This window comes from Antechinus flavipes, chromosome 1 (assembly GCF_016432865.1).
Source record: "Antechinus flavipes isolate AdamAnt ecotype Samford, QLD, Australia chromosome 1, AdamAnt_v2, whole genome shotgun sequence".
Lineage (NCBI taxonomy): Eukaryota > Metazoa > Chordata > Mammalia > Dasyuromorphia > Dasyuridae > Antechinus > Antechinus flavipes.
Window position 1 is genome coordinate 144561650 of NC_067398.1, and position 23198 is coordinate 144584847.

The 23198-nt window shown below is 34.3% G+C and overlaps 2 protein-coding genes across 2 annotated transcripts in view; one reads left to right on the top strand and one right to left on the bottom strand.

Moving 5' to 3' along the window:
• Nucleotides 1–2810, bottom strand: part of ERCC8 (ERCC excision repair 8, CSA ubiquitin ligase complex subunit) — a 55936-nt gene extending 53126 nt beyond the window's left edge. Inside the window, exon 1 of the mRNA XM_051991078.1 lies at nt 2676–2810. Coding sequence (XP_051847038.1) covers nt 2676–2752 — 77 coding nt within the window. The 5' untranslated portion in view covers nt 2753–2810. The remainder of the gene's footprint in view (nt 1–2675) is intronic.
• Nucleotides 2811–2941: 131 nt separating this feature from the next.
• The window catches only part of NDUFAF2 (NADH:ubiquinone oxidoreductase complex assembly factor 2), a 228562-nt gene continuing 208305 nt past the window's right edge, over nt 2942–23198 (top strand). Inside the window, exon 1 of the mRNA XM_051991091.1 lies at nt 2942–3154. Within this exon, the coding sequence (XP_051847051.1) occupies nt 3028–3154 (127 nt within the window). The 5' untranslated portion in view covers nt 2942–3027. The remainder of the gene's footprint in view (nt 3155–23198) is intronic.

The window sequence follows — 23198 nt, forward strand, 5'->3', positions numbered from 1 at the left end:
AAGAGGTTCATCACCAGGTTGGCCATCAGGTAATTGATTATTTTGGATTCTGTAACTCATGAATATCATCTGTTAAAGATGAAGGTATTATAATTTGTCAAGCTAGAGAAAGTACTTACATAAAATGAAATAGTGAATTCTTTAAAACTCTATGGCAGGACACTATTTCAATTTTGTTTTTCTATTTCCAGTACGTTGCACAAAGGAAACACTTTAATACATATTTATTGATTTTTTGAAATTATTCAGATTTTAATATTTTCAGATTTTAGCCATAAATGAAAGGAATCATCATTATATTTACTATTTCATGGGTTACCTTAATTTCTGTTTTGTTATTTACTGTAATAATTCAATGAGAATATTTTTGAAAAATTGGAAATTTTATATTTGGGCTACATATTATGAGTTCTTTCTTCATTACTCAAAATTTCAAAATAATTTCAGAAAAAAAAGTGGTGCATAAAAAAGAGTTAAGGTGGAAGTGAGTAAGTAATCAAAGTGGAACAAATGACAGATAACTCTTAAAGGCTATACAGCAATAAAAAGAAAAAAAGATGACAACTTTTAAGGATGGCAGAGTAAAGCAAATAATTTTATGGCAAGACCAGAGCATGTTTTCAGGTTTTTAACTAAAAAACAAGTCACTTTGTAAGGAAATACTGAATCATTAAGCATTTATTTAAAAATTACTCTAGGCCAGCTTTTGTGCTAGGTATTAGCTATAGAAATATAAAGAGTATAACACTCCCTAACATCAACCTGCATTTGTTAAGCATGTACTCAAGGAGCAGTCTCTATTACTAATGACCTCGTAATTGCCAAAACAATGGCCTTTTCTCAATCCTTATCCTCCACCATCTCTTTGAAGACTCTAACACTGTCAATTACCTTATCCAGATAATTCTCTCTTCTTTAGGTTTTTCCAATTCTTCTCTCTCCTGGTTCTTCTACCTTTTTGACCATTCCTTCTCAGACTTCTTTGCTGGATCTTTATCTAGGGCATGCCTTCTAACTGTAGAAGTTCACAGGGCACCGTCCTGGATTTGTTTCTCTTCTCCCTCTAAATCATTATAATTGGGGATCTTAATCTGTTTCACTGAGTTCAATTATTAGGTTGATTCCCATCTCTATTAACCAGCTTTAACTTTTCTTCTAACTCCAATCTAGACTCTGTCTCCAACCGTGTACTTGAACTGGTACTTCTTAGATATCTTGAACTGGATTTTCTGTGGATATTTTAAACTTGTCCCAAAAAAACTTGTTATTTTCACTCTCAATACACTATATCCATTTTGAGGTTAAAGCTTGACTAATCCTTCATATAACCTCTCAAACTAGATCTCTTCTTTTTGACAATGCTGCCACTTTGTTATTGGCCTCATCTCTCAATACTAAAATATGTTGGTTGGTTTGCTTACTACAAGCCTCTTTACTTCTGTTCATACAGTAGTTGGCAAGTGATCTTCCTAAAAGACAGGTCCACCATTTTACTCTTCTCACACTTCACTCAATTAATTCCACTGGCTTTCTATATTACTTCAAGGATTAATAATAAAATACTATTTTTGGCTTCAAAGGCTTTTATAACCTGCTTCCTTCTCCTTAGCTTTCTAGTCTTCTTACACTTAACCTCAAATATACTATTATACATTGACCTCTTTGTTGTTCCTCCAAGATAATCCATCTTCAGATTTCTGGCATTTTCACTGGCTGCCTTCATGGAAGGAATATTCTCCCTCCTAAGCTCTGCCTCCTGGCTTTCTTAATGTCCCAAGTAAAATCCCACTTTCTTTTCTACACAGAAAGTTTTTCCAGATCCTATGTCCTTAATTTCAGTGCCTCTGCTCTGTTGAATATCTCCAATTAACAAGGTCTATAGCTTGTCGGTAGTTTTTTTTATTATTTATTTATTTTTTTTTTAACGTTGTCTCCCCTATGAGATTGGAAACTCTTTGAGGGCAAGGACTGCCCTTTTGTCTTTTTTTTTTTTTTTTTGCACTGTTCCTGGCACGAAGTAGACAACAGAAGTTCATTAATTGGTTGATTTTGAATTTTTTTTTTTAATCTCCAGTTTCTAATACAAAGGTCCTTGACTGTGCTCAACGTAATGAATGAAATAATGCCAACGTCAAGAATTTTCCAAACGAACATTTGGGGAGACCATACGAACCTATAAACTTATCTACAAAATACAAAAAGAAGTAGCGCAAATCAATAGAAAGAAGTCAAGGTGGTAGGGATGGCACGAGCAGCTGGGGAAAGGGGAGCTGAGAAAGAAAACCCTTAACTTCGCCTAGAAGGGGAGAAGTATTTTTTGGGTGCAATTCAGGTATGAAGGACGGCTAGTGCAAAAGTACGAAGATGGAAGGTGGAGTATCCTGTGTGAGGGACAGAGCGGCGGAGTGTGGACTGTCCAGCGAAGATCTCAAGGGAAAGAGGAAAGGAATGAACGAAGGTGCAAATGCCCGGAGGAGACCAGAGAAGACGCGATCAAAGACTCAAGGAGGGTCCCAATCTTTGGCCAGAAGAAAGGCCGGCCTGCCTTGGAACTGCAAGGAACCTGCAACCTAGAAGAATACTAGGTAGCTCAAAGGGCAAAGGAGCTTGGTGGGACGCGGCGAGAAAGATAAACAGAACCGCTGATCCTGACCGGCTTCTCAGACTCTCTTTACCTCCGGGTGGCCTCCGCTCTCCGAAGCCTCCCAGGATCGTCCAGACCCGCTTGCCGCGCCTCCAGGAAGTTCAGCATCGCGCCCGCTACTAGGTAGCTGCCTCAGCACCGCCATGACCCGATCTGGTCGGTCTCGCTCAAGGAGGCGGGGCTTCAAGAGCAACGCCACCCATTGGCTGATCCACGGACACCGAAACCAATAGAAAGCACTGTTGTTACTGGAAAGGGCGTGGTGGAGGCGTGGCCGGACGGGTGATTGCAGAGGATCCCGAGCCGCTGCGGAGGTGGGATTTCGGCTCTGATGTCTCCGCCCCTTTTCGACTTCCAGGATTAGAACTCGGCTGAGAGGCAGCATGAATGAATCCCAAGGTGTGCTGCGCGCCCTTTTCAGGCTCTTTTCGAAAGAAGTGAAGCAGCATGTGGGCACGGATCAATTCGGGAACAAATACTATTACATCCCGGAGCGCAAGAACTGGCTGGGTGAGAGAAAACTCCGAGGCAGGGGATGGGGGAGGGGCGAGAGGGGAACGCGCGACTCGGGTCCAATGACCTTCATCCGCCGCCTCTGCGCCAGTGCCCCTAGTCAGGAGTGCCTGGCGCTTTCTTAGTTCGTCTGGTCATTCAAATGCTCAGTTCCCTGAATCTAAAACATTCCCCAAGAGACGATGCTCAGGTAAAGGGGAGACATCAACTACCTGATTCGTTTAGGTGGCAGAAAGGGCGTCCTTTCCTTCTTCCCCTCGGCCCCCCGCCCCCCCCGCCCCCATCACATACTTGGGAACGGGTTAGGGGACCTGCCCGCAGTCATTCCATGCTCCTTCCCGGGTGGGAGTCTGCCCTTTCCCAAGTGAGTACAACCGCAGAGGCCCGGGCCTTACCTACTGCCTGAAAGACGCGGTAGGAGTGCCTCGCTCCTGGGGCTTCACTTTTTGACCCAAGTGTCACTCTTGGGGAATGTTTTAAAATCCTACCCGAGCCGAGATGAGCGTAATCCCCATTAATGTCTGCTGGGGGGCCGGGAGCGGTTTGGTGTCTGGATTGGTATGCTTAGGTGTCAAGTGTGAGCCACACAACCTGGCAGCCAGGAAAGGAATTGGATGCCAAGACAGAAAGGCTATCTTTGGCATGTCAGGGTTTTGGAGTGTGGCTCATTGGCCATTTATTAAACACTTCTTAGCCTGAAACTAGCTGTACTCTTTGGCGTGAAAGTTTTGGGGACTGTTTTGGGTGAAAGAGGCTGCTTTTATAAAAACAAAGTAATATTTTAGCCTGAAGAATTTTATTGACTTGTCCTTAGTTGGTGCTCTTGATACAACTGTGGACCATTATCTTTGATTTTGGCATTAGGTCTTCATCACTGATTTGATTCAGTTAAACATATTAAATATCTGTTTTATGCCAGGCCTTGGAAGATATAAAGACAAAAACAAGAGTGCCTGTCCTTAAGAATTTTGCAGTCTTTCCTTTTGAGGGGTTGGGAGGAGTGGGAGCTGGAGCACAATAATTGTGATGAATATGTATGTGAGTAAATACAAACTTTGTGCAAGGCTAGAATGAAGTATAACTTGGGATAGAGGTTAAAAATTACTGAAAGATCAGAGCAGACTTCATGGTAGGGATTTAGAACTTCACTTGAGCAATGAAGGGAGCTGGGTTTTCTAAAAGGCAGAGGTGAAGAGGGAGAGCATTTCAAGAAGGAGGGATGACAATTTATGGGAAAATTGGGTGATGAAATGTAATGGATGGAAAACAGCAAATACATTATTTTGGGCAGAATTTACAACATGAAGGGTTATTACAATATGTGAGATCTGTCTGAAAGAGGAATGATCTGGAGGAATCTCAGGTTTTTTCAAGATCTTAAGATATTATAGGTAAGTCTTCCAACTCCTAATGGTGATAAAAAAGAATGATAAAAGTTTGTATTCATAAAACACTTAAGTTTTACAAAGTATTTTACATATATTAACATATTTGAGCTATCCAGTGTAACGTTTTCATTTTATCCAGAGGAAAACTGATACCCAGAGAGATTGTGACTTAATAGTATTATGACTTAATAGTAGTGATTTATTATCTTAAGTAAAGTGACTTAGCAGTAATAATCTACTTTAAGTAAAATCACTTAAGGTGGTAATCATCAGAGGTGGGACTGATAATTGAGAAATGTGAGTCTTGATATCAAAATGGTGTTTGTATTTTTTCTTAAAACCACTAGGGAATTGTTGAAACCTCTTCAAAAATACTGTGACATGGCCAGAATTCTGCTGTAAAAATACCAATTTGGCAATTGTGTGGAGAATGAAGAGGGGAGAAACTGGAGATAGCCCAACTAAAAGAATATTTCAGTGGCCCAGTTTTGGTAGAGCTTAAGGGTGACTGTGTTAGTGGAGAGGAGTAAATGATGATAAGGGATATAGTAGAGGCTAAATTGGCCAGATTTGGCAATTTATCTAGTAAGTGGGGCAAAGGAAAGGAAGGAGTCAAAAGATAACTGCAAGTTGATGAGATTACTTGTGAACTTTTTTTTAGGAAGGGTAGATACCACTCTCCATTTTCCAGATCCAAATTTGTAATCTTCAGTAGCATGGAAAGATTTCAGTAAAGTCATTTACAGTTAAGCAAGTGGAGAATATATACTATCCAGGACCCAAGATTCATTATGAATTAACCAAAATTGGATTGAATGGCAGAGGACCTATTCTGTTATTTATTATTTGTGTAATGTTGGACAATTCACTTAGCCTATCTTCACCTCAATTTCTGCATGTATAAAAAGAAAGGATTAGACTATATGACTAAGAGTCCAACCTAGCTTTAAAATCTGTGATGTGATTCCCAAACTCTCAAAATGTAATGAATTTTGGAAAGAAGTGGATTGCAGTTATTAGGGTAAAGAAGATGTTTTGGGCAGAGACATCATGAAGTAGGAAGGAAGAAAACAAGTTAAGGTTCTGCTTTGTGATAGGCACTGTACTAAGTGCTTTACAAATAGTCACTTAATCCTAATAATAAACCTGGGAGGTAGGTGCTTTTAGTCCCATTTTTGCCAAATAAAAGATGAATCTTCCTGCCTCTAAGCCTAGCACACTATCCACTGTGGGAACAAGCTACCCAATAAACACTTGTGCATTGATTACAAAGCAATATGAAAATGATTAACCTAAATATAATAAATAATCTGCTATGGGAGTTAGGTGCCATAGGGGATAAAGGTCCTGGAGTCAGGAAGATCTGTTTTATATATATATATATATATATATATATATATATATAATTTTATTTTATAATAACTTTATATTGACAGAATCCATGCCAGGGTAATTTTTTTACAACATTATCCCTTGCACTCGCTTCTGTTCTGATTTTTCCCCTCCCCTAGATGGCAAGCAGTCCTATATATGTTAGATATGTTGCAGTAAGGAAGATCTGATTTCAAGGAAAAGTTCAAGAAGTTCAGAAAGACCTGAGCTTCAAACTTCCTAGATGTGATCCTGCGTAAGAAAACACTTAATTTTTGTCTGCTTCAAGTTTCTTTGACAGTAAAATGAGGATAATTATGGCACCTGTTTCACTGAGTTCTTGTGAGACTCAAATGAGAGAATATTTGTTAAGCAGTTAGACAATGCTTGGCACATACTAGATGCTTAACAAGTGCTTGTTCCCTTCCCTGTTTTACTTTTCTTCACAAACTACTTGTTAAAAGTTTGCAAGTAATTTAAGTTATACAAAGCATAAGAACAAATTTTAAACTTTGGCTGCCATACAGTTTTAAGATGTAAATTAACAGCATAGATCAACATGTTTGTACAGAAAATGCCAAGACATAAGCTGGCTGTAGTTAAATTATGAATAGTTAGAATTTAATAACAAGATAATCAGTTTGAAAGGGAACTGGCGGAACTGAGGATTGCCTTTAATTAGTTGTCTGCACATTCTCTTTAACCATTGTCAGTATCTATTGGTTGCTACTGTGGTGGTAAAAGATGAAATTACTTTATTCGTTTTTAAAATTCTCCCCAAATTTCCTGCTTTTTGGAGGGGGGAAGGTGAGAGATTAGATCTATGATTTTTTCTATTACTACAGAAGAGCAATTGTTAATTAGCTTTTAAATTTATCTTTTAAAATTGTGTGAGTTGCTAAAAGTTAAATTCAGTTATTCCACATTTCTTAATTACTTACTATGTGTCTGACAGCAGTGAAGGGAATACAAACCCAAGTAGAAAATCTTGGCCTTCTGGTAGCTTACATTTTAATGGAGGAAGATAACACATAAAAGAAAGCTAAAAAAAGATTGAGGAGGGAAGTCTGATATAGTTGGTTACTGAATGCAGCCTGAAAATGAATGAGAATTGAAAGTTAAATCATTTGTACAGTGTTACACAGATGATATTTGTCAGAGGCAGAACTCGTGTCCTGGTGTTTTCTGTCATACTTTGTTTACTTTGTGATCAGTAATGAATATATTTATTATTTCTCTTCTGCATTTTTAATGCACCCAAAAAGACAATTGTTTCATTTATCAGTCCAGAAATATGTAAACTCTCTTCCTATTCAGTAATGAGAGCAGATGATTCTCTAGTATTTAGAAAATCCTATTCACGTCCTTAACTTCTTTCTTGTTTACTTTTTTTTTTTTTGGTAAGATTTATTTAATTCTGAAAGAGAAGTATAATTGAAGTCATCACTATTTTTAGCTTTACTGTCAGTGCCCAGGCCATTCTCATCTCTCTCTCTCTCTCTCTCTCTCTCTGTGTGTGTGTCTGTCTCTCTCTCTCTCTCTCTCTCTCTCTCTCTCTCTCTCTCTCCTTTTCCTCTTTTTCTTCCTCCCCCTTTTCCTCCTCTTCCTTCTCCTTCTTCTCCTTCCTCTCTTTCTCTCTCTCTGTCTCTGTCTCTCCTTCTCTCCCTTTCTCTCTCTCCCTTAACCACAATGCCTCCGCTATCTTTTCTGTTTGCTCCTGTGGCCCCTTTCACCTTTTTTTTTTTTTGGAAGAAACTTTTATTTTTAAATTAAAGCTTTTTATTTACAAAGCATATGCATGGGTAATTTTTCTAACATTGACCTTGCAAAACCTTTTGTTCCAAATTTTCCCTTCTTCCCCCCATCCTCTTTCCTAGCTGGCAGGTAGTCCAATACATGATAAATATGTTGAAATACATGTTAGATCAATATATCCATACATATTTATACAATTATCTTGTTGCACAAGAAAAATCAGATCAAAAAAGAAAAAAACAGAAAGAATACAAAATGCAAGCAATTAACAACAAAAAGAGTCCTCTCTCTGAGTGTAGATGGCTCTCTTCTTCACTGAACAAATAGAACTAATTTGAATCATCTCATTTTTGAAGAGCGCCCCATCCATCAGAATTGATCTTATAGTCTTGTTGTTGCCATATATAATCTCCTGGTTCTGCTTATTTCACTTAGCATCAGTTCATGTAGGTCTCTCCAAGCCTCCCTGAAATCCTCCTGCCTGGTCGTTTCTTACAGAACAATAGTATTCCATAGCATTCATATACCATAATTTATTCAGCCATTCTCCAATTGATGGGCATCCACTTTGTTTCTAGTTTCTTGCCACTACAAAAAGGGCTGCCACAAACATTTTTTGCACATTTAGGTCCCTTTCCTTCCTTAAAATCTCTTTGGGATCTTTTAAGGATATAATCCCTGTAGAAACACTGCTTAATCATCAAAGGGTATGTACAGTTTGGTAATTTTTTGAGCATAGTTCCAAATTGCTGTCCAGAATAGTTGAATTCATTCACAGTACCACCAACAATGTATCAGTGTCCCAGTTTTCCTATATCCCCTCCAATATTCGTCATTATTTTTTTCCTGTCATCTTAGCCAATCTGACATGTGTAGTGGTAACGGTAATTCAGAGTTGTCTTAATTTGTATTTCTCTGATCAATAGTGATTTGGAGCACCTTTTCATAAGACTAGAACTAGTTCAGTTTCTTCATCTGAAAATTGTCTATTCATATCCTTTGGCCATTTATCAATTGGAGAATGGCTTGAATTATTATAAATTTGAGCCAATTCTCTCTGTATTTTAGAAATGACGCCTTTATCAGAACTTTTAATGTAAAAATGTTTTCCCAGTTTATTGCTTCCCTTCTAATTTTGTCTGCCTTAGTTTTGTTTGTACAAAAACTTTTTAACTTAATATATTCAAAATTATCTATTTTATGATCAATAATGATGTGTAGTTCTTCTTTCTTGAATTGCTATTAAATCAGGATTATCTAACCCTATGCTTGTACCATTGATTTAAAGAAAAAACAATCCTTTTTCAGAATTAGAATATATTTTACTATATTTCATTTTATTTTTAATTTGATTCTTTGTTACATATTTATTTATTTTAAATTTTGAATTTAAAACTGCAAATAAAATGATCCATGGAGTCACAAAGTGTTGGATACAATTGAACAGCAACAAAAGCCTTGTAACTGTTATTTGTCCTTCATTGTTGTAAACAACCAAATGAGATAATATTTGTAAAACCTTTTGCACAGAGCCTGGAACCCAATAGATGCTTAATTAATGCTTGTTCTATACATTCCTGCTACACCCTGGTCTGTCTTTCTTTGTCTCTCTTCCCCCCCCCCCCTCCACTCTATAGAGTAAATGGGGGGAGGAGGGGAGAAAAATAAGCCCTCCTGATCCATATTCTTAGTCAAGCCAAAGAAATTCCTATAATGCCAGTATCTGCAAATTTATATCTTATTCAGCATCGTGAGTCCATTACTTCTGAAAAAGAAATGGCTATTATGCTTCACTGTCAATCTCCTGGAATCTTGGTTGGTCATTGTATTTTTGAGCATTCTAAAGTTTCTAAAAAAAATTTTTTTTTTCCTTCTTTGTACCTTGGCAGCTGAGTATTCAAAATCATTGAAATATGAAGTAAGTGTGGGGGTGTAAAAAAGGAGGAAAACCCAGTTCAACAAAATTAACCTGATCACTATACTGAAAGTCTAGTGTTAACTAATTTCAGGATTAGAGCTTTCATAGTTTTTCTCCTTTCTCTTAAGAAGCAGAAGAAGAAAGATTTATTCTTTTTCTTAGGGGCTAAACTTCAGCATTATAACTTTACAGAATTTAATTTTAGTTTTGTCAGGGATAGTTTTCTTTCCACATAGGTCATTCTGGCCATTATTTTTTTTTTTTATGTTATTATTGTGATTCTGCTCACTTCTCTTTGCTTCAGTTCTTATGTTTTCCCCAATTTAGCTCTTTATACATTGCTTCGTGATGTCAGCATAATTATCTATATTTGTTAATTTAGCCAGTTCTTAATCGGTGTGCATTTTTTTTTTTTTGTTACTACAAATAGTGCTGCTGTAAATATTTTGGTGTATATAAGGCCTCTCTTTTTGTCCTTGACTTCAGTGACCTGACCTAGTCTATATGAAACCATGCTAGTTCTTTATGATCACTTTTTTTCCTCCTTTAGAGAGAAATTCATAAATATTTCTTAAATAATACTTTCTATAACTTTGCCAGAACTGGACCAAAGCTCATTGGCCTATACTTTGCAGATTTATTATTATTTTCCTTTACTTTTTTTTCTTTTTGAAAATTGACACACTTTATGTCTTTCTCTAATCCTACAGTCATTTCTCATAGTGGCTTAATAAATCATTTCATTTCAAACCTTAGTATTTCATTCATTTGGACCTTGTGACTTGAATTCATTAAGGAAGCTAAGCACTCTTTCAATCTCCTTATTCAACTGGGTTACCAACTCCCTATTAGCTATTTTTGTTCTGTCTTTTCCAGCCATTCTTCTGGGTGGAGAAAAAGAAAGCAAATAAGATTTGAACATTTCTGCCTTGCTATCTAATTCATTGGTTATCATCCTCATCTCCATTTTGAGCTTGCTTAAAAAATTTATCCTTTCTTTATTCCTTATTTTCTCTCTATTAGAGATCAGAAAAAGATTTTTGTTGCCTTTGCTTTCTTCACCAGCAAGAACTTATTGTTAAGTCAGAATTCACAGTCTTCTTTTTGTAATGTTAAATGCTTTGGTATTTTATCTTTTACTTGCTTTTGCCTTCCATTTTTACTGTTTGTATGGTCAATCCACATTAATTTTTTTTAGATATCTCTCGTTTTGTGACAAATTTCAGTTTTCCAAATGTCCTTATTCCTTTCCTATTCCTTCTGGCCCACAATTTTCTATTGAAATTGAGTCTGAGGCTCCTGTTACTCCATTTCTGCAAAGAAGGGGATAATAGGTCAAGTTTAGGTCAAGTTAGACTTGTGTTGGGAAAGTATAAAATTCAATAAAGTTCAAACAAATTATTTCATATCCAGAGGATTTATAGTGAAGAATGAATTAAGAAAATGAGTTATCTCAGATAAGATAATTGGAAATTTACCTGATGGGAAAGGAAAGACAGAAATATTTCCTAACAAATATCACTGAAACTTGGTAGAATGGGACTTAGTTGGTTATGGGAAAGTGCGTATACATTACAAGGGAAGAAGCAAGTCTGAATGTACAGCTAGGGTAGAATTTCACAGGGAAGTCCCTGGGCAACAAGGCAGATAGAATTCCAAGCCATTAGGAGTTAGTGGATGCTGATGGAGAGGAGGCCTCTCCTACATAGGTAGCTTAGAACCTAAAGGTTTTTTTTTTTTGTTTGTTTCATACATAATTGAAGACTAGTGAACTAATATCTGGTGGTTCCCCACAATACATCCTTAGAAGTTAATTCAGCTTGTTCTTTTATCTCCCCATCATATGCCAAGCTAATAATTTGTACTATCAAATATTTAGGTTTAGATTGGCTCACAAAGGATCACCACTTACACAGGACCAGTGGCTGAAATATGATTCTGGACTAACTCATTCAAAGGAAAAAAGATTGGCTATGGGATGAAAGAACGGTAGAGTAGCATTATATATACACTCATATTAGGAAATCTAGGAATGAGAGGGAAGAAAACAAGATACATGTTATTTGGCTAAAGATTAATGGAGACAGTAACAGAAGCCCAGTTATCATTTCAGTGTATCACTGACCATCTGTACACAGAGAGAAAATAGATGAGGTCACAAGCCTGAAATGTAGACATGATATAGTGTATTGAGGGATTTGGGGTTTTGTAGACATCTGTTGGAGCTTGCTCTTTCTGCCAAAAGCAAAGTGGCTAATGTATTCTTTATTTGTCTTAACAATAATTTTATCATTCAAAAAGTGAAGGACATAATAACAAAAATGGGTTCCTGATTCTCATTAACAAGGAAAAACTTGTTGGTGAAGGAGAAATGATAGGAACCTTGTGGGGAACTGAGCATTCTATATGAGAATTTGCGATAATGAAGGAGAGGAAAACAGAACATAGTCTGACACAAACCCCCAGATTTCTGGGACAGCATTATTAAAATGAGTTAGGGCTTAGTATTTCATGAGCTAAAATTACACAGGAAGTCAATCTTGGATACAAGAGGAGCACTTTAGAAAGAGATTTTGAAGTCTCAAAAGAAAATCAGTTTTGCTCAGACAGATTGCCAAAATGATGTGCATATATAGGAAACTAGGTGAACAAGGCATATGTAGAAGTGGAAGAAATTACAGGTTAGAAAGAATGAATTCAAAGTATAAACTGGGTCTGGTAAGAAAGTCAGTAATGCTAAAGTTTGGAATCCAATTAAAATTTCTTTTTCTTTTTTTCTTTTTTTTTTTTGGCTGGGGCAATTGGGGTTAAGTGACTTACCTAGGGTCACCCAGCTAGGATGTATTAAGTGTCTGAGGTCAGATTTGAACTCAGGTCCCCAGACTTCAGGACTGGTGCTCTATCTACTGTGCCATCTAGCAGCCCCTTGCAATTAAAATTTCAAGAATTTATTAAGCATCTTCTGTATGCCAAGGAACTGTATTAGGTGGTGCTCATACAAAAACAACTGAAAATGACCCTGTTCTTAACAACCATACACCCTATTGGGAATCTATAACATGCACAGATAAATAAATACAAAGTTTACATGAAACAATTTTGGAGGAGTTGGCATTTTGTTTCTTTTATCATGTATAAGCAGCAGGTTGAACAAAATTTAAAAGATGGGTTGTTTTCTGCAAGGAAGAAGAACAGTTTGATTAAACTGGAGGATATGTGAAAAAAATAATGTATAGTAAGTCCATAAAGTATGATAGTAATCTAAAACCAGATTGTAAATGGTTTTAAAGGGCCTAGAAAAGGATTTCATATTTTCTGTTGAAGAGATAATAAGGAATCATTTAAGCTTCTTGAGCAGAGGGTAATAAAATCAGACCAATGTTGTGTAGGATGATGAATCTTCATTTTTGTGGAATATAATTTACAAAGGGAAATTTTGAAGTCAGAGATTTAGGAGATTAGTGTCTTTAATCCAGGTAAGAGATGGAGAGAAGAGTGTAAATTATGGTGTTGGTGGTGGCCTTGTGATTGGAGAGAAGACAGATGATAGCAATGTGAAGGTAAATTGGACAAGTCTTGCAAACTCTCTGGGCAGTATACTAATGCCACTTAGTATCTTTGTGACTATGGACAAGTTGCTTACAGCGTTCTTTTAAAAATTTATTGCTGTACTTTGTTTTTACATCCTGCTAATTTCTATTTCTCCTCTTTCCTATCTAGCTAGCCATTCTTTGTTTAAAAAAAAAAACTTAAAAAAAGAACAAAAGAGCAGTTCAGCAAAATCAACCAATATATCAGCTGTTTATAGTGTGTCTCATACCCATAGTCTCCAACCTCTGTCAGAAAACAGAAGAAGGTGAATTTTCTCAGGTTTTCTTTTGGGCCAGTCTTAGTATTCATCAAAATTGTACAGCAACCAATTTTGGTTTTTTTATTTGCATTTATGTCCTTGGAGTCATAATGGTCTTCTCATATTTCTCTGAATTCTTCATAGTCTTCTAATGTTAAAGTATAGTAATATCCCATTCCATTTCTGTAGCATTATTTGACTATTCCCCAATTAATGGTCATTGATTTTGTTTCCCATTCTTTATTACTGTTAAAAAAAAATGCAGCTATGAATATTTTTGTAAATGCAGGACTTTTTCTTTTTTTAGAAAAATAAATTTTTATTAATATCTTATTTTTTATATCATCATAGTTTTCACTAATATCCTTCAATACATTGAAAAAGTTCAAAAACATGTTAAGTGTTCAATATCTGTGAAGCTTCCACCCCCCTGAAAGGATGAATTGGGAATGTTCTCTCATTTTTTTTTCCCAAACCATTTTGTTCTTTAACATGTTACATTCACTTTTGATGTGTGTGTGTGTGTGGTTGTTTTTCAATTTACCTTATATCATTGTGTATGTTATTTTCTTGCTCTGCTTTCTTTCACTACGTGAGTTCATGAATCTCTTTTTATGCTTCTCTGTATCCATCACTGTATTATATTCATAAATCACAATTTATGTAGCCATTCCCCATATGATGGATATTTACTTTGTTTCTAATTCTTTACTATCACAAATTCTTTACTATTTTTATCACTGCTGATAAATGTTGATATGAATGGACTTTCTTCTTACAAATGGTTTCCTTAGAGTGTAAAACCAGAAGTGGAGTTTTGGATAATTTAGTCTTTTTTAAAAAATTTTTTTCACTTAATTAAAAATTGCTTTTCAAAATGTATCCATTTACAACTCCACTAATAATGCGTTGTCTTCCTACAACCTTCAACATTAAGTCCCCCCCTCCTTTTTTTTTGGCATTTTTTGCCAGTTTAGAAGTTCTGATGTGCAACTTGGGTTGTTCTGATTTACTTTTTTCTCATTATGAGTGATTTGAAATATTCTTTCCAATTGTTGGTATTATTTGATATTTCTTTTGAGAATTGTATGTTTATGCAATCCCTGGCCATTTATCTATTGAAAAATAGCTGTTGTAAGTAGATGGCTAACTAGATTTACATATGTATATATGTTAATTGTTCATATGTCAGATCCTTATCAGAGAAATTTGATATAATTTCCACATTTGATTGCTTCTCTTCTTATTATAGGCACAGAAGCTTTTCAGTTTCATAAATCAGTTTCTTATTTTGTCATTTGTAATTCCATCTTTCCCTTATTTGCCTAAGTACAATTTCACACCTATAGTTGTGAGAGGTTTCTTTCCTAATTAAAAAAAAAAAGTATATTTTAAAAATTAAGGTCATCTATTCATTTAGAATGCATTGCAAAAGTGTTGGTCTAATTTTATTTTCTTCCATATTGCTTGCTTTCTTTTTTTGTTTCTGTTTTTCATTGCTTTTGGGTATACCCCCTTATGGTGGAACAAGGTAACTTTTTTCCTCATGCCATTTGTCTTTCCTGAATGTACATATGACATAGACCGAAAAAAAAATAGATCAACTACAGATCCCAATTTTGACACTCAATTTCCTATTTTCCATATTTTTCTATCTTTGTATAACTAGTATTGACTGGCTTTTAGATTCTATAGTGTATTATAAATCTTTAAGGTAAAATTATTTTTATCATATATGTAGTTCAGTTTTCAGTATGTTTGACATTTAATTCTTTAAATAGTTTCCAAGTCTAAAATTTCATGTTAATTTTTTTTTGGGGGGGGAGAATTCAAATCATACTTTTAAAAAATGATATAATTTCTCTGACAAAAATGCAATCCTTGGGGGTAGCTAATGCTCAGTTTCAGTGAGATACAATAATATTTTTGCTACTTTTTTTTTTTTTTACAATAATCAGTTCAAAAAAATTTAAAAACAAATGTGATTAAAATAGGATAGATTTATCATTTTAGATTTGGAAGTAGCATCTAGCCTGTAACTAATTTTCATTCTGCAATATGGCTTCTATTCCTAAAGCTAGATGAGACAGGAAAGGCAGGACAATAGGGTAGCAATGGACAATAGGTAACAGTGATTGATGACTTATTTTAGTATCTAGGACAAATATTTCACCAAACTGGGTAAATTTATCTATGTAATATATTTATTTTTTACTGTATAACATATTGTCAACGCTTTTTTCATGATGAATTGTTTCTCCTGGGCAACTTGCAGTAATTTTCAAACCATTCATATCTTAGTCATTACAGAAAGAAACCTTTATACAGTTTCCACTTTTTATTATAGTCGTATATGTTGTTTTATAGAATACAGTGTCTGGGTTCTTAAGGAGATACTTTTTCCCATTTAACTCCTTAAATTTTCCATGAAGTAACTTTTCTTAATTTTAGTGTACATTTGTTTGTATAAAATAAAATAAAATTTGTTTGTTTGTACAAAATGTGAAACTTGCTTTAAGTTTTGCCTGTAAACATTTAATAGCTGTCCTGTGTTTCCATGTCTTTTAAAAATTATCTGTTTTTAATAGAAAACAAGTCATGTGTTGGTCTAAATTTTCACTATATACATTTTCACAGTCCTACTTTCTGAATTTTATTCTGATATGTTTTAGTGACAGCTGAATGGTCTTTTTGCACATGTTATTTTAAATTTTCATAAAAAGGTGAAAATCATGCAGTTAAGAGAAAACTGAGTATTAGTATAAAAAGATTTAAAAAGATGGTTTCCAGACCTAGATGCCTGTGTGTCTTGGAGAAGTGATTAAATAAAAACTGGAAAATCAGGAAATGGGAAAGGTTTGGGGAGAAAAATTTAAGAGTCTTGTTTTAGAAATTTTGAATTTTAGGAGACATATAGTACACCTAGTAGTTGAAAATATTTGGTAGGTGTTGGCCATTTTTCTTGGACAATCCATAAAAACCCAACCATAAAACTATAATCTCACTGAAGAATATGGTATACCTATATACACGAAAGCATGGGAACCAAAATTTGTTGGTACTAGATTTTAGAGGTGTTTGAGTGATAGATCAAGAATTTGGACTTGTAGGCAGTGAGTATTTGAAGGTTTTTGAGCAGGAGAGTAACATAATGCAGAAAGTATTTTAGTATTATTAGTCTGCTACACCAAAGTCTATTATACCTCATTATGACGGGACATTACACTGGATTCTCAAAGACAGAGCTGGCAGAATATAAACTCTAGCAGGTCTTAGGAAGGGCTTAAATACAGATCCAAATGATAAACTGTTTGTAATCTCAAGGACCAGCCTAATAAAATTTGGAGAAACAGGTGGGTGGGAATGGGGGAGATTGAAGTTTACATTGGTGGATAAAATATATCTATACCAAGGAAATCACAGATCTTTGAAATTTTCCATTAATCTGCTGAAGAGTGCAGAAAAAGAGGAGTATGAGAAGTAATAGAAATCTATAACTATATAGTTAATAAGTGAGTTGTAGGGACTGGACAATGATAGGACTGGAAAGGAAGAAAAATATTTAGCATTTAAATTAAAAATATGGGAAGATCTGGAAAAATGGTGAAGTTGGTCGGTAAAATTCAAGCAGCTTATCCCCACAAATAGAAAAAAATTTCTCCTCAGGGTAAACAGACTGGTGAAAAATCAAAAGACTTGGGGGCAGACCAGGATTCCTTTTGGTATAACCCAAGAAAATCCAAAAAAAGACCACAGGTTGGGATTAACCTGTGTGAAGTGCAAACATCTCCAGGCTACTCTGTAGAAATATGTAGTGGGGACCCCTGAGGCTAGATGGGTTTAGCTAGAACCTCAGCAAAAAACACAGAAACTTTGGAATTGGGAATTGGGGCTGAAGGAGAATCTAAGTCCTGGAAAACTGAAGGAATCTTGACTGATTAGGAATGGCCAGGCTCAGCTGTGCTTCAGGGACACAGTCCTGGGTGAGAAGCAACTAGGATACCCAGTTGAGTTGTAGAAGCAGTGAGGCAGGGATGTTGGCTGCTAGATTAAAGAGGACAGTTGAAGTAAAGCTAGAGGCACCTATTCTCCCACCCCATGATTAGAAGTGCTGCTTACATTTACCTAATACCTCTTATTTAAAAAAAAAAAAATGAATTAGCAAAAAAGAGTGACCCCAACCATAGAAACTTACTATGGGCACAGGGAATATCAGAGTTCATCTTCACAAGAGAATACTGAAGTAAAAAAAGCTTCTGCCCCAAAGAGTAATCTAAAATGGCTCCCTGCCCAGAGAAAATTTTTAGAGAACTCAAAATAAATTTAAAAATCAAATGAAAGACATTGAAGAAAATTTTTTTAAAAAATCCAAGAAAAACAAGATGATTTAAGGGGTAGGGGAATTAGCCAACTTAAAAAGGAGATAGTCTCAAAGAAAATAATTCTTTGAAAATTATAATTGAGCTAGGAGAAGCCTGTGAAGCTCTAACAGACCAAAAAATAACAAACCAGATCATAAAGAATGAAAAAATATAACAGGATGTGAAACATAAGAAAAACAGATCTGGAGAACAGATCAAGAAGAGAAAATATGAGAATAATTGGACTGCCTGAAAGTTGTGACCAAAAAAAGAATCTTGATACAATAATGCAATAAATAATCCAAGAAAATTGTCCTGGAGTGATGGAACATGTGGGGAAAGTAGAAATAATAAAAATCTACCAATTACTATCTCCACAAGATCCTTTGTGGAAAACACATAGGACTATTATTGCCAAATTTCAAAACCTCCAGATCAAAGAGAAAATTTTGTGTGAAACAAAAACAAACAAAAAAATTCAAATACGCTGGAGCTACAATTAGAATTGTACAGGATATCAACTGCCACAATAAAAGATCTCAGGTAGAATCATATCTACTGACAATCAAAAGAACTAGGCCTGTGGCCAAATATGTCATATACAGCAAAATTATCCACAATATTTTGAATGAGAAAAAAATGGACATTCAACAAACTTGAAGATTTCCCGGACTTTCTATTAACCAACCTTGAATTCAATAGAAAATGTAACATATTAGAGCCAGTATCAAAGATCAGTTTCAAGGAACTCAACATGGACAGATTGTTAATGTTTCTTTTAAATAGGAAGTATATTCTTTTAAATAGGAAATATACACATATGTTTAAGAGCAATATTAGCAATAGGGTAGCCCAAAAGAAAGATTGGAGCAGAGTTTTAGTTAAAAATAGTAATTAATATTATACAAATGAGGTACAGAGGCATTAGAGGAGGGGAGGAGAGCTTGTATTTCTGAAAAGTATTGACATCAGAAATGGATTAAATAGGCAACAATATATATACCATGAAGGGTAAATCACCCTCCAAAATCTATAAAGAAATAAGTGGGAAGGAATGGGCAGACAAGGAAACAAAGGATACTGGAAGAAGACAAGGGAAGGATCCATGGGTGGGGGAAGGTTAAATAATAGCAATACAAATTAAGGAGCAGAATTAGTCTGCAGAAATGGGAAACGTGTGTGTGCGCGCGTGCCCACGCGTGTATATATATATATATATATATAGCCTGCTTGGTGGAAGTGGTGGGGAGAAAAGGGGAGAAAAAGAATAAAGTAAAAAAGGTGCACAGTAGAGAACAAAAGAACAATTTGCAAGGAAATAAAGAAAAAATGGACACATGAATAGAATTTCTTCTGCTAATATATATTTATTTTCTTGAATTGTTAATTTGTTATTATATATTTTGAATCTTCTCTGATGTTCTGATGAGCACATGACAATATTCTCTTTTGTTTCATTTTATTTTGTTTTGTATTCCTTTTCTGTTTTCCTTATTCTCTTTTTAAAAAAATTAATATAAGGAATAGAACTTGCTAACTGATTGATTTTTGGGAGACAAGAGAAAGAATGTACCATAACCTTATGTTATACTGAAGAATTCGAAGATTTTTGCACTTGAACAATTGGGAGAAAAAATAAAAGTTCAGTGTTATAGAGAAGTTGAGTATTGCTTTTTTTTTCTTTAATTTTCAGGAATATATATAAGTAATGAAAGTAGAAAATATGATGCCTTTGATTTTAGATCCTTGAGGCTTAGGTCATAATAGTCCATCTAGGTAAAAATAACTAGTAAGCAGATAGTGATATGAAATAGGAGGAATAAGTTTTGGTGTCTTGTGTTTAGAACTGATAATCCTTTGAAATAGTTGAGAACCCACAGAAAGCTTTTAATATAGGGTGTGAACAGAATACAGAGAATCAAGCATTGGATTTTTGTGAGATGCCCTATTTAAGGTATAGAAATCCAGATCCCTTAGTTTGGCATTCTGAGCTGTCTATGGTCTATTTGAAGAATTTATTTTATGACATTAAGATTCAAATAGTCCTTCTACTATGGATTTATATGTTTGACACAAGAAAATAAATTTCTTTTAACTGCATGATTTTCACCTTTTAAACTCTTACTTAAATTAATTATTTTATTAATTATAGCAATACTATGAACACTTGTGAATTAGTTTCATTTTAAATGTTCAATATCATTAGAGGAACCTAGGAATTTGTGGAGTGATATGATTTCTACATAATCTTAAAATAATTGACTGCAATATTTTTTAAAATTTTAGGTTCCCCTAACTGACATTCTTTAAAACAAACAAAAATCTTCCTGGCACATAGTAGTAGGCACTTAAGAGTTTGAAAATCTTTGCTGGCATATAACAGTTCCAAAGTGGCTTAGATTTGAGATTGAATTTTGCTAGCATTATAGAATCACAGAAGCTAGGAAGGAAAGACATCAGAGGCCATCTAATATATTATTAGAATTGAATTACAATATAAAACCAAAGTCTAACCATTCTTTCTTTTCTTAAAAATCTAAAGTGGACTACAATCTACAACTTATTGAAAAAGCCCATTCCATTTTGGGATAGTTGTAATTGTGTGGAAGTCTTTCCTTTATATCAAATTTCTTAGAAACTTCTCTCCAGTGCTGCCAATTCTTTCTTTCTTTCCAAGTAGAAAAATATCTAATCATTTAAACAAATCACTGAAGATGGAAATGGTGTTCTGTTAAGATTTTTCTTTTCCATATATATTCATTCCTTTGATTCAGTACATTCTCCTATCCTCTTATCATCCTAGTTGCCATCTTCATGCTTTAATATGTCTATTTTTCCCAAAATGTGGGCAAAACTGTGAATATATCACATGTAGCTTGATCAAGGTTAAAGTAGAGCAAAAATATTGTTTCTTTGTTCTAAGAACTATAACACTTTTAATAAAACATAAGGCAATATTAGCTTATTTGGCTACTTTTTTTACTCTTACATTGAGCTTACAGTTCGAGACCCCAGATCTTTTTTCACAGGAACTGTTGTGGTTATATCCACTTGATTTTGTGAAGTTAATTTTTTTTAAACCAATGTATAACTTTTTATTGAACTTGATTCTCTTTAATTCATTTTAGTTGGGCTAAAATCATTCTTGGTCCATTCTTTATCCTATACTGTATTACCTTCTTCCTGGAATTCTTATAATATTCAAATTTAATAAACAAGATTGTGCCTTCATCCAACTCACTGATGAAAATGTTGATCAGTATAGAAGCAAAAATAAATCCTTGGGCCACCTCTAATCTTGCAAAGTAGAAACCAACCAAATCATAACTACCTTTTGAAACTGTTATTAAATCAATTCTACCTAACTCTGTGTATCATGTCTGAATTTTCAGGTATCAGGTACTACACACACACACATACACACACACACACACACACATCTTTTAAAATAAAAGTATAGAATACTTAGAGATTTATCACTGCCATATGTAGTATATTTTTAAATCAGTTTTTATTCTTTTCTTATGCTTTTTATATCATCATATTTCCCTAGTATTTTTTCTTCTCCCCCTTCACCTTCCAGTAACCATCTCATATAATGGTATTTTTAAAGGAAAAAAATCTATTGATTATATTGACAAAGCTTAAAACAGGTGTAACATGTAATAGCATCAGTGGATCTTCCATCTCCACAAAGAGGTGGATTATGCATGTCTTCTTATATATCTTCATTTGAGTTCAACTTGATCTTTATAATTTTATTACATTCACTTATGATTTTTTAATGTGTGAGAATTTTTTTTCCATTTGTAATTTACTTGAGTCCTATTAATTTTCCTCAGAAGTCTTTACTTTTCCTAAGTAAAGTTGCTTTAAAAATATGCTAAAAACAAACAAAAATATTAGGTACTAAATATAAGGAGGTCATTAATAATTGAGGCAATTCAATTTTTCATGCTTGTAAATGTTATATTTTGGTTTCATTATTTTGAAAAATCACTGAGTGTGTTCTCGTTTTAATCTTTTCAAAAATTATATTGCTTATTTGTCCAGAAGGAGGCAGCATTGTTTTGAAAAACAATTTTAACTTGACAGTTTCTTAAAGATTTTGGTTTTGTGTTTGATAGGAGGGAGAATTCTCTTCCTCCAAAATAATTGGATGCAATTTTTTTTTCCAAATAAACCATGCACCGTTGTTATAAACTGCCAACTTTGAGGACAAGGACTGTGAAGTGACAGTACGAATTATTCCAAATGGGTAATGTGCACTGAAGTAAGTAGCAATTATTTTGAAGAATTCTTTTTTTTAAAAACTTGTCATACATATAATTTTTTTCTCATCAGTTGTCAAAGGCAGAATAATATATACATCACCACCATGGACAATCTTAGACTATTTTAAAATTTTGCTTATAAATAAAATATCTTATATAAATATTAACATATTTGATAAATATATTGGAAATTCTTGTTAAATTTTAAAAAATGAAATTTGTATAATTTACCAAAGATCTTCATTCTGTTCAGCCTTTGTAGTATGTTTTAGCTGTTATGAACTTTTATGCTGCTATCACATATCCTAACCACAATATCACATATATACAATTTTTTTACAATTGTATTTTACAATTAACTTTGATTTTTTTTTAATAGTCAATTCATTCTTAGGGCATTTGCAAATGCAAAAAATTTCTTTCTAAGCAGCTAATGGGTTTTAATACCATCACAAGTCTTCAGACTTCTGTCAAGCTAATCAAAATAGAAGCTTTGTTTTGTGTTTTAACTTAGAGAATCAGAAGTAGACAAGACAAGATAGTTAAACCTCTCAGAAAAGAAGTCTCAGAAAGAATAAATGATTTGTTCAAGAGCTTCTTAGGCCTTGCTAAGATCCCATCTTTTGCAAGAAGACTTTCCTGAATCCCTCTTAATGCTAGTGCTTTTTCTCTATTTATTAAATCCATTATATCCTGTCTGTATCTAACAGTGTTTACCTAACTGTTTTCATGTTGCCTCCCCCATTAGAGTGTCAATTACTTGAGAGCTTTTTGCCTTTTTCTGTAACCCCATAGCTTAGTACAGTGTCTGGTAAATAGTAGGTGCATAATAAATGCTTATTGATTTCCTTTGTCTTTACTTTTTAAACTTAGTAAACACAGAAAACCATAGCTAGTGATTTTTTCCCCACTTCTGAAATATTAAGTTCTACTCATTTTTCCTTTTTAGTGGAGGAGCTACTCCTGACTCTTATTATTCTATTTAAGTCTGCATACAATGAGTATTTCTAATCTTTTGTTGACATTGTCCCCAATGTATTCCTAGTATTGTCAGCCTCATAGATAATTTTTCTTTTTATAATTTAATAATGGTTAGATCCTAGTTTATAATAGAAATGTTATAC